Genomic DNA, 12,772 nt, shown 5'->3' with positions numbered 1-12,772 from the left:
AAGAGCAGAAAGTGTTTAAAAATATGAGCACTAGCCCACCACAGGCGCACACACAACCCCATTTGTTTACTCACACATTTAAACCTATGGCCATTTTACTTGATGTACATGCCACTGGATGGCTGTAGAAAACTGGAGAACCCAGGGGATACCCACACCAACGTGGGGAGAGCATGCAATCACTTCTTTTCTCATTTCAAGAGCTAATGCCTCATTGCCTTCCATGATTTGCATAATGCACTGCACCCATTACGTGTAGTAATAAATACACATATACTCTAGTCACATTCACTCTAGGTGAGGGACACCTGCCTCAATTTTACCAGTCAAGGGGACTCCACTGAAGGTATTGTGCCTGAAGGTATGCTGTGTTATTTGGTACCAAGCTATCAGTTTCTTTTAAGCAGTGAGGGACAAATTGCACAAGCCATGTACTTGAGTTAAAGTAGATGTCAGGTACAATTTTAGTCCTCCTTTAAAAAAAATTACTTGAGCAAAAGTACAAAATAATTTGCCTTCAGATGTATCGAAAGTAAACATACAGTTACTATTATGTGTTCTATTATTAGTTAGTTACTCTTGCTTAATCAACTCATTAAGATAAGAAATGTCACTATGTAATAATAACTAGGAAGCACCGATTTAGTATAATGTAGTGGAGTAAAAATGAAAAGTAGTATATTTTACTTGATATGCTGTCCACTGCTGCTTTTAAGTGCAATATGTGAGGTGGTGCCTCCATGGGTTTGTTTTTCCAGCACATCCCACAGATACTCGGTTATGAGAAGTGAACAACTGAAGCTTGTTTTCCTCACTCTTCATTTTTGCAACCTGGACTTGTACCTGGGCATGTACTCCAGAATGTTACGAAGAATGATAAAATGTCCCAAAGTCCCTTTTGCACACGGCTGGAGATCATTCTGTCATGCTGATTTAGTTAGAATAGCAGACGGGATGCTTTAAAAATAGGGTGATGCTTGAAATAATTGTTCTTCCTCTGTAAACCATTGTTACCTGCAAGGAAGCATGTGTAGTCATCATTACGTTACATAAAACATGCTTCACCGGCAAGGGAATTGCTGCTACTAGGATTGCACCCGAATCAACCATTTATCGGATCATCAGAAACTTCAAGGAGAGACTTCAGGGTGTTTAAGAAAGTTCAGCAACCGTCTCCTAAAGAGGATTCAGCTGCAGGATCGGGGTGCCACCAGTGCAGAGCTTTCTCAGGAAATGCAGCAGGAAGGGTGTGAGTGCATCTGCATGCACAGTGAGGTGAAGACTTGGAAGATGGCCTGGTGTCAAGAAAGGGCAGCAAGGAAGCCACTTCTCTCCAAGGAAAACATCAATGACAGACCCTCTGCAATAAAGGACAGTGATTGGACTGCTGAGGACTTGGGTAAAATAATGATGAAGCCCCCTTCCGATTGTTTTGGGCATCTGGAAAAATGACTGTCCAGAGAAGACAAAGTGCACTCTACCATCAGTCCTGTCTCGTGCCAACAGTAAAGCATCCTGATACCATTCTCACTCACAACACAGCCACGAATAAAGAATGGTAGCAAAACATACTCCACCAGCAACTTCTCACAACCATCCAAGAACAGTTTGGTGGAGAACAAAGCCTTTTTCAGCATGATGGAGCACCGTACCATGAGGCCAAAGTAAAGACTAAGTGGCTCGGGGAACAAAACATTGAAATTTTGGATCCGTGGCCAGGAAACTCCCTGGACCTTAATCCAATCGAGAACTTGTGGTCAATCCTCAAGAGGCGGGTTGACAAACCCACAGATTCTGACAAACTCCAAGCACTGATTATGAAGGAATGGGTTGCCATCAGTCAGGATTTGGCATAAGAGTTGATTTACCAGGGCGAATTGCAGAGATCTTTGAGAAAAAGGGCCAAATATTGACTCTTCGCATAAACCTGAGGTACTTGTCAATAGCCCTTTGCTTGTAATTATACGTCAATACACCACAGAAACAACTGACTAAAAACACAAATGCAGCAACTTTGTGAGAACCAGTATTTGTGTCATTCTCCACAACTCTACAGACTAGGAATAGCAGACAAAAGCTGCAGATAGGGGGCTTTATGATTGGTGTGATTGCCTGATTGGTGTACATATAAAGTTCCTTCCTCTTCAATTTGTAACTTTTTCATGAGATAATTTTAACTTTTGTGGCAGTGCGGATAACATGAGCCCCTAAGCAAGCACGGTTATGTGACTTGATCATAGTGTTAACCCAGTCTCGAAAGGATTGATTCATCCTCCCAGTGGGAGCCATGTGCACATTTGGGCTTATGGGAAGATGCTGTCTCAGCAGCCTCACTAGATGAAACATGCTACAGATATAGCAACATAGTCCCATTGCTGGGCATAGTGTGTTGGGGTATGCAATTTAATTCCTGGTATCATCTGGCCTTTGTGTGTTTCTGAGAAAACCCAGATTTTATGTTCTAAAGTTTCAGTGTGCTTTGCAGGGTCCTTAAATCACATTTCAGAGCATCTAATGAATAAATTTGGGTGTAACACACCCACCTAAATGATTACCGCATGTGTGTGTTGTAATAACTTCTTATTATTGACCTATATAGATGAACAGAAAACCTAAAATATTAACTGTCCACACAAGCAAAAATATATTTTCAAGGAAAACTATATTTTAAGTGGTCAACAGAGGTACATAAAATTTTATAATCCATGATAATTAGCTTGACATGTCTGTGTGGTGCAGGAACGTCTAGGAGCTAGCAGCATAGCCCACCTGGAGATGAGCATGAGTGACGTTCACCAAACACCAGTGAAGCCAGAGCCCCACCCGCAGGATGAGGAACCTGCACTACAGGAGCTCCCCTTCACCCCTGTGCATGCCCCTGTCATCGCTCTGGGAACGCAGACCGCAGGGTAAGACTTGTCCCCTAGTCAAACAGACAGTTTTTTACATTCATGCACAGGTTCATGGTCACTGCCTCCGTGGAATCAATCAGTCGCTGTGATGTACAGTACCAACATTATGCTACCCTCAGCCCTGCTTAAACTGCCAGGACCAAAGCGAGCACAAGCACAGATTAGCCACTTGATCTTTGGGAATTCTATGGATTCATTTTTTTTTCTAATAATGAGATTTCTATAAATAGGACCAGATCCCTGGAGCTATGTCATTTCATCATACTGGGTCCAGCGCAGAATGACACGGCTATTATAACAGCTTGTCATTAAGGTTCTTTTTAAAATGTAAAATTTAGCCATCATGCAGTAAGCTCTTTTTTTTTTTTTTTTCCTTGCCAGCACTTGACTCCATGACCAAACTATTTTGATGTAGCTCATGTCAGTGAAGCACAGGATCTTAAATCCTGACATCTGATTTGTGCCTATTTTACACTAAGCAGGGTGGGTTACACTGTATGATCAATTTCAAGCCAAGTCTTTCCCCAAAACGTGCTTTACGTACTGAACTATTGACATCATTGTGAGTGAAGTGGCAAGTCAGCACTGAGAATATCGCTGTGTTACCAGTGTTCTTCTAGCAATTTGCTCATTGCTGAAGACCCCAAGAAGTACATTATGAAGGGAAAAAAGAATGAGCACAGGTTTAAAAAAGATCAGAAACAAATGATCATAAATAAACTATACAGGAAACATGGGAAGAAAATAGAGGGACTACATATTGGTGATTTGCCAATAAGAACGTATTTCTTTTCTGAGAATGAAAATACTGAAATTATTCATTTATTTACTTATTTGCCTCAGGCCACAATATATTATGTGTACTTTAACAGGCTCAGTTTTATCCTTCCAGTATTGATTTTATTATTATTATTTTTTTATTATTGATTTGTATAAACTCTCGCTGACCTTCTGCATATGCTGAATTTGAACATGCCATGAATTGTTGTGCATGTTTTCTGACTATATGCTGATTTTTTACAGTAACATAACTAGACTCTGGTCCTCTGAGTTTCTTGTGTTTTGAGCAAGATCTTTTTTTTTTTTTTTTTTTTTTTTTAACGTTTGGCCTAAGGTGCAGATTTCAAGCTTTTAGACCTTGAACTTATTTTTCGTAGAGTTTTTTTGTAGTGCATTGCACCTCGCTGTGATCATGATCTAGCGCTGTTAAATGTTTACACACAGAGAAGCACCCCAGTAATTCAGCCACTTACCCCTGATTATGTTTTCAAAGGGAGTGATGATGCACCCTCGACTTCCAGAAATACACACACTACTCAGGCTTCCCCAAAAAAATGAACTCTTGCACAAAACAAAATGAGTTTCCTACTATTTTTCACGTGGCCCTAGTTGTTTTCTGTTTTAGGCTAGACTAGAAATCATCTGCCGAGCTAATGATGTTTCACAGTTGCAAATTACCATTGTCCATAGGTTGTTATTTCTTTAGCTGACTCTCTTCAGCCTTACTCTGGTTATTAAGAGGTTTTATAGGCTTCCAAGTAATCATTATTTCCTGGGCTAATCATTGCTCGCTGCTGCTTCTTTATTAGGTCTTTACACTGTGGTTATTGATCAGAGAGTGTTTGTTTATCAGTAATTCATGTAACGTAATCAAAACTAATACCATATATTACTATTATTATTATTATTGCCTCCCCCAGGGAGCAGGGCTTTGTCAGAACGTATGAGAGTGTGTGGATCAATCTAAATATCGTCCTCAAGTAATGAAGTTATGCGTGGATGAGAGCAACTGGGATTTGACTTACTCAAAATGAACAACCGTATAGTTTATTAAAGCAGATTCAGTTTCATGATCGCAGCTTTATTGATCTTGTTTATGCATGAAATACACTAGTGATTCAATAATTCCATTTACAGTTGTGTGCATGAGTCATGTATCACCGCTCTGTTCAGCATGAATAAAAAGTACATGCGATATCCTTTAGGCATGATTAACTATAGCACTGGCCCTCAAACACCATGAGTACTGGCTTAGGCCCTTCAATTAAGTAGCTGCATTGGCCCTTGGTATAAGGGTCAAGATACAGTTTAGGGTTTTGATTAACGAGGCATGGCAGACGGCCTAGTGTGAAGGGTGTCTTTTCAGTGTATAGGATCAGCGGTGCTGAGAGCGAAAGTGTGTGTGGGGGGGGGGTAAGGATCCTCTGGGAGAGGACGTCCTGGCAGCTGCAGGTAACTGAGCGAATTCTTCTGAAAAGAGAAACTGTGTGTGTGTGTGTGTGGCTGAACATATAGACTAAGGCTGTGTGTCTTGTTGCCCTCTGCTCCATATTGGACACAAGGTGCTGTCGGCAGCCAGTGGAGAGAAGTAAGCTGGGGTGATGTGAAAGCATTTAAGCTCGGAGAAGTGACACTGGAGCCCTTGCAGTGAACTGAAGTGACTTGATTGCTGGTCTGCACAAGCAGTTGACCTTTTAGCTTTTACAGTCAAGGTGCATACATTTCAAAGACTATACAAAGGCTTGGTCTGAGCTGATGTGAAACTATTCAGTTGTGTGTTCAGAAAGTTAAAAGCCAGTTAGAATATTTGCATTATGTTGTGTGTGGAAAGCTGGTAAGGATGTAATTATTATTTATGAATACAGATTTCTGCATACTGCAAAGCATGCATAGTATTTTGTTTTACAGCACATGTGTTTTGACGCATTGCCCTGCAAATGAACCTTTGTGAACCCAGCCACGTGCCTCAGGAGATTTCTTGCCTGCGGATTGCAGCATTTATTGCTGCTATAGGCTAGTAGCGCAATAGGAAATCCTGAGCTGATCCACTCGGCAGAAAGTCTGTATTCATACAGAAAATCATAACAAAGCACGGATATAAAAAATTCAGTATCAGTCCTCATATATTTCATGTCCTCAATATACAGGATCTGCTATGCCAAGGGCTAGTTTTGACTGTAGTTTATTTTATTTGTTGATAAGCATATTGTTCTCTCTGTGGTTGTAATCTTCTGTGCTCGACTGCATGAGCTGTTCAAAATGCATTTACCCAGGGGACATTTTTCATTTTTTATTATTTGTAAAGTTTTTAGTTACCCAATCTGCTGTAACTGCAATGATTTTAAATTTCAATTTAACGCCAACAGAGACAGCAATGTCTTATTTTTAATAACAAACAGGGATCTGCCTAGTAAGAAATATATCAATTACTCAGTAAATTAAATTAGAATAAAAATTGCACGGCCTATTTATGTATCCCTCCGTTTATTCTGTTTGTCTTACATTTGCATACCTTATAATATTGTATAATAAGTATCTGCCTGTATTTCTCAGCATTATATCTGCCCAATTTTCCAATGCCATTTGTGAAAATGTAGCCCCAAACTTGCAAAGAACCTCCTCCATTCTTCAATATCGCCTGCAGACACTCACATATGCCTTAAACTATTGCACTGCATATGTATAAAATTATGAATTATAAATAAATTCTTAAATAAAACCAGATTGTTGAACATTTTAGTGAACATTTTATTTAGGAATTTTTGCTCTCAGTAGACAGCCATCTAGATTCTATGCTGTAATTGACCATCAATTCGAACTGGTGTTCCTCAACTTGGGGGGGCATTAATGAAAGAAGCGCACCCCCGCTGATTGCTGCTTCAGTGGAGTTGCTGAAAACTCAAGCAAGTTGCATCATCCTCTGAAGGACCGACTGTGTTCTCAGTGGCTCGGTTCTCAGGAAAAGAACTTCTCATCTCTTCTTTCGTGAGAGGATGATAGTTTTTCAGCTTGGTGATTTTTTTTTTTTTTTTTTTTTTTTTGGCGCTCATCTTGTGGCAGTGGCTGGGATTAGGAGCTAGAATCAGCTGCCTTGACGAATAGGATGAGCTCTGGGTAATTGGCCTTTAACTGGCACTTCTGTGCACATGGCTGCTGGGACGTCAGGTGGCTTCTCTGTTTAGAATTCTATGGACACTGGTTTTAAACAGTAGGTGGTGAATGATGGTATTAACACAGGTTATCAATTGCTAAAAATATTGCAGACAGTTTGTGTGCAATAAACAAAGCTGCAGAGAAAGAATTATGTTGCGTCTTAGGATGTTTTGGCACGTGCATTACTTTTAAGTTTGCAGCTATGTACACTGTAATGTTTTTTTTGTGATAAATGGGCCCAGCATTTAGTTGGCTTTCTTTTTTTATGATAAATAATAGAGAGGTTTTTGTTGTAACCTTTTCCACATGGGGTTTGGTACACAACCCATAACATAAAACTAGTGAAAAAGGCACAACAACCAATAAAACAATTTCGAGAGGGTAACGTTTGATTTGCATATGTTTTAAGGGCAGCATGCATTATGATCATTTGGTGTGTACGTTGGTTGCATTAAAGAGGAACCCAGTTTATCGTCATTGCTCACATTAGTATGATATCTGCCGTCTCTGCTTTCAGCCCGACCTCCCACAGTTCCCGCAGCTCACTGGCCCACCTCTTCTCAGCTGGCTTCCCAGACATCCAAGACTTCAGTGGCCAAGCAGCCGAGGTGCTGGACCCTGGTGAGCCAGTCAACTTCAACCCTCAGAGGGAGGAGGCCGACCCCCTGCAGAGCGACACGCTCATCCTGCAGTTCCTTGCGTTCTCCAGGTGATTCTTTTGACATTTGGCTTGATCGTGCATTTTTGGCACATGCTTCCGAGTGCTCAAACCAAAGGAGCACTTTGTTGTGGCAAAGAAACTGCAAATTATTTTGCAGTATTATTCGCAAAATAGTTTGTCAAAAATAATTACTGTAAAATGGACTTATGTTAAAAATATTTAACTGTCTATACATTATTATAATATCTGATCAGTTTGGGATACATTGGCCAGTTATATCTTTAAAAGTACTGAAATTAAATGACTTCTGGAAGATGTACACACGGTGCAGAGTGTGTATTATTTACTCTAGAGCGTCTCAGATACCTCACATCAGTATAGCATTGGGCTGCAGGTCGTGTACACTTCATCAGCATGTCTACTTGTCCACGCCGCAAACAGCTCCTGGCGATCGTCTTTCTTCGCTCTCTTCCCCCCGTTGGCTCTTCCTTTCAGTTCATGAATTATGGCCCCTGTCCTTCAGTCAGCCTCTGGAAGAAAAAAACGAGGGAGATGAAATAAAAGTCAACCGTCTTCTGTTCTTTTATCATTTCATCAGCAGTTTTTGGTGGAGAGAGGGAGAATCTCAGAATGCAAGGGGTGAAAAAATCATTATTTGCTTTTTATTGCAGCTGCTGGGGCAGCGGGGATGGAGGAGGCATTTGCTGAGCTGGCCGCATTTGATGGCGCTGTTTGATTACAGCCCAGCTGATATTTTAAACATGTCTCATGTGTTGCTGGGACCACAGGGAAGGAGAGTCAGTCGGTTTTGCTGTTTGCCAGTAAAACACCCCAGGATCTTTAAGCAGTCACTGGAAGATTTACTCCCATCTGTCATCCAACGTTTTGCTCCATTAAAATATATGAAGTACACGGAGTAAACAGGATCATGCATCCTTGGACTCATTAATCAATTCTTAAAGGTGCAGTAGGCAAAACATTTACTTCTGTGTATTCGGCGACCGACATTTACTCTGAAGCTAATCGGGCAGCAGAGGTGTCTTACAATACCTCTCTGCACCTAAAGAGCTAATAGTGAGTTACTGTAGTATTTAAGTCTATCCTCAGCTCCACTAAAAAGCTTCAACAGTTTGCCCACTGCAAGTAATATAAAGGGTTTTACCCTAAGGCCTGACAAGGGTATGATAATTCAACCCCTCCTTTTCCTTCTTGAGGGTAACTTTAATGGACAAAAGAGACAGAATTGTTTTTTGGGGTTCAGAAGGCACATTGAACACTAAAGTGTTCTGTCTCTGCCAGTCTTGGCAAAGTGAAGGTTCCCACAGCGGTGATTAATGAATTAGCTAATAATCGCAAAACAACTAAAAAGAGGGAACCTCCACTATTGCTGCCTCTTTCTGAGAGCTCCTGTAATTATCAATCTTGTCTGTTTACTAAATGAATATGAATGCAATTCTGTGAGGCGGAAGAGATGGAACAAAGTGCGGGAACATGACCCATCTGATTGACTCCAGGGTCAGGCCTTGGTCCCATTAAACACTGTTTAAGCGTGCACAGCTGATGTCGAGACGTGCTCCTCGGCCACTTCAATTGCCCACGCTCCAAGCCGTTTATGGCATCCCAGCCCTATCTAATGCTAAGTGATTGATCACTAATCTATCTGTGGGGAGAAGGAAGGCGATCATCCAAGGCTAATCTTACTGCTGCTAAATTCCTTCCGACCAAATGATTGAAAGCGGCCCCACACAGCCTATAGTTTTACTCACGTCTCTGGTGAAAGCGGTTTATTACAAACAACACCATCTCTTTTAACTTGTTTTTGCTTTTTCTTCACATAAATAAGATATGATTGATCACACTCAGGCAGCTGACGCTCTAGCAAATCGAAAGGGACTTGCCGTGAATCAGAAGCCCGTTTTTGCTTTTCATCAGTTGTTTACTGGAGCTTTGCACAAGATTCAATACAAATCAGTAATAGAGCTCCGTAGAGGCCTCTGCTTCAATATGCTGTACTTCAGACCAGGAAAGTTCACCTCAGGTCAGTGTATGCACAGATCAAGCAAATAACAATTGTTTTGACACATCTAATCACTTGTGGTTATTTAAAAAAAAATTTGCACTGTAGAACTAAACCGAAGACTTAAAGAAACAACAAAATTTGCAGTGATGAGGTAAACATAATGATTGTGGACAGAATGGTTTATGCTATGATATTTTACACTCTCGTGGTTGGGCTGAAATTATGTTTTTAAGCACCGGCAAACAATTGATTGTTCTATTTACTTTTGGTATGATTTGTTGCAGTCTGTCCAGCGCAACACAACAGAGAAGGAAACTTCATTTCAGCTTTTGCCTCTTTTTCAATGTCCCATTGACAAGGTTTGATTTAAAATGTAACAAAAGTAACCACACTGTAGATACTAAAGATAATAAAACCCATATGCAATGTTGGGCACGTTATTAACCCGCATTTCTCAATAAAGCAGATTTAATTTCCTAACTCAAGTTAGGCCTATTTCTTGAAACAAGATTATTCATCTTTTACATATAACACAGCAGCTTAAATAATTTATGAAATGCCAAAAAAGCTTGTTTCCTGTCAGATATGACTCAAAACAATATGTTGTCGAGATGTTTTCACTTAACAAGATATCCAAGCATGCACTGTCTAAAAACAAGTTCCTATATCTCACTGAAATGTTACTCTGTAGCTGATTGGGTCTTATTTTAAGTCTGATTAGATATTTTGACTAGAAATTAGACAAATATATGTTGCAAATTTTGCGTTGCATGTTAAGTTAAACAAAAGTACTGAAAGTTTCTCTTGTCATTTCTGCTTGTCATTCAGTTGTTTTTAATCTTCAGCTCAGCGTGCAGTCATCAGTCATGAAGGCAAAAAAGGCCACTTGGAAAAAGGTTACAAAATAGCCTCTCTCATAGTTTCTTCCATAGATTAGGTGTGTTGAAATGTTTTACTGGCACTGTGCAACAAAAGAAAAGAAAAGAAAAGAAAGGACTGGCAACCCAAAATTATGCTGGTGCAGTTTCTATGCATGACCACCTTCAATATAACAGGCGATTTGTTCTGAAGACATTTGTCTCTGTGTCTGAGATGCATAACTATATATATCTAGTAATGTTTTGTGCAACACACAATAGAGTACTGAAATAAGTCTGTGAAGATTATCATATGTGCATTATATTGTCTATTCAGATGAGCTAAATATACATTCATATAAGTTTTTATTGTTTTCTGAGTGACACCAGTAAGCTGTTTCCTGGAGTTTTTTTTAAGAAAACTGATTTTATGTGAAAATACCTATTTCAAAACTTTCTTAAGAATACGAGAGTATGGAGAAACAGAAGCTCCATCCACTTGAACCTAACCTACAGTTAGAAACAAAGAAAGTGCAAACTTCAGCCATTTCAATTGAAGTTCTAATGTCAGTGCTAATGTCATGTTTGTTTCTTTTTCTGTACGTTGTGTGACGTGTTAGAGTACCTCAGGCAGGCGTACCAACAGACTGGCCTAGATCTGTTCACCTCACCTTTCAGCTGTACCGTTTCCCACCGGTCACCACGCAACGTCTGCAGCTGCTCAGCCCCGACATGTCAGGGAAGAAATCCGCCCTCGATTATCCCTGCGTCCTTGCTCTTATCAACAAGGACGGGACCGTGAACTCTGGTAAGGTTCTGGTGAGCACTCTAGAGGGATTTTCATATATTGTTTGGGGATTTGGTTTCATTTTTTTTATGTTCCTGTGTCCTGTGTGCCCTGCACCCGATGGAATCTTTAGCCATTAATAGCTTTCAATAAAGTTTATTTATGAAAAGGCTGTGCTGAGAAATTAAACTTTCAGCATTTTAGCTACTGTTAATACCAAAGGATGGTGGAAACGGATTTATTGCTCCCTCAAAAAATTATTCAGCTCCTCAATTTTTCACGATCAGTCATGATTAATTCTTAAGATTACATTTTTTTGTAATGCATATTTAAAAACCTATGACCAAGACAAGTGGCTTAGAGGTTCAGATGAGGAGTGACATGGAGATGATCTGGTCAGTTTTAAAATAATAATAATAATAATAATAAACAGACTGTACAATAGGTAGTGGCAATACAATTTAGTACTAATTTGAAATGTTCACCTAAATGTTTGCATATTGTGACATCACAGACACACCGCATGCTCGTTTAAGTGTGCCAGTCATATGTCTCCATTGGAAAATAAAGTACATTTCAATGCAGAAAATGTCATTTGAATCGGCTCTAAAACCTTTTCACTGTCCATCTCCATCTATATGTAGGGAATTCAGACCTGGTCTGGGTCTGCAGATGTATTGAGATAAATATGTTTTGCAATACATATTTATCTCAAGATGTGTTTCTTTTACGAGACTTTTTTTTTTTTTTTTTTTCAAAACTGAAAAGCAAAATATTAAAAATTATTTTACTATGTCTTCTTGACCTTTACAAATACTGACGCATGCATATTTAGAATTTTTTAAGAATATTGATTTTAAGTTAATTTATAGGAGAACAATGCAGTAGAAATGTATGAGAGATCTTGGCAATGGGTAGCGAATTCTTTACTGCAGAATTGTTATGACTACAGTTTAAATGCGTGATTGACTTAATTACCAAGTTTAAGTGTCTAGAGGATCTGCAGAGATGACCGTAGTGCAATTGTCAGTCCACATGCTGTGACCTTTTGATTTTATTTGTTTTCCCTCCTCCCTTGCGTTTCATTCAATTTCTTTCTTTGGGACCTGGCTGTGACAGCACTGAACTCTGCAGCAGCGTCGGCTCGCTCCCCTCCAGCCAGCCCCTGTCATCTCCCCGCATGTCATCGCCATAGCCAGAGCCCACACACTACTCACAGACAGTGAACGAGGCAGTGAGCGAAAATGAGGAGAAAGGCTGAGGAGCTTTACAGCTAATTTCAGAACAGCCCCACGCTGGTCCCGGAGCAGACATTTTAGAATCCATTAAAGCTTCACCATCAGTAACAGTGGTGCTGATACTCAGTGTGTCATTAAACCAAAGCCAGGCTAGGTTCTACACCAATTTCCCAGCAGCTACTGTACAGAACCTACTTTTGACTCGTGCATCTTTGTGATAGATGAAATGATTCCACCGATGTGATGTGCTGCACCAAAACCAAACCACAGTATCTTTAATAAGCATTCAGTAAACAGACTGGTTTCTCAAAATTCAAGCATTTCCAACATCAGACGATGGCACCAACCGGTTTTAATGACCTTT

At 40.0% G+C, this 12,772-nt stretch overlaps 1 protein-coding gene across 2 annotated transcripts in view; it reads left to right on the top strand.

The window, feature by feature from the left end:
- nphp4 (nephronophthisis 4) overlaps positions 1–12,772 on the top strand; it is a 73,892-nt gene that overhangs the window by 32,836 nt on the left and 28,284 nt on the right. For both annotated transcript variants that reach the window (XM_028993452.1, XM_028993453.1), the window contains 3 exons: positions 2,740–2,909; positions 7,363–7,554; positions 11,004–11,191. In XM_028993452.1, the coding sequence (XP_028849285.1) occupies positions 2,740–2,909; positions 7,363–7,554; positions 11,004–11,191 (550 nt within the window). The remainder of the gene's footprint in view (positions 1–2,739; positions 2,910–7,362; positions 7,555–11,003; positions 11,192–12,772) is intronic.

This window comes from Denticeps clupeoides, chromosome 10, assembly GCF_900700375.1.
Source record: "Denticeps clupeoides chromosome 10, fDenClu1.1, whole genome shotgun sequence".
Taxonomy (NCBI): Eukaryota; Metazoa; Chordata; class Actinopteri; order Clupeiformes; family Denticipitidae; genus Denticeps; species Denticeps clupeoides.
Note: the sequence above shows the minus strand (reverse complement) of the source record. Positions and strands in the feature narration are given on the sequence as shown.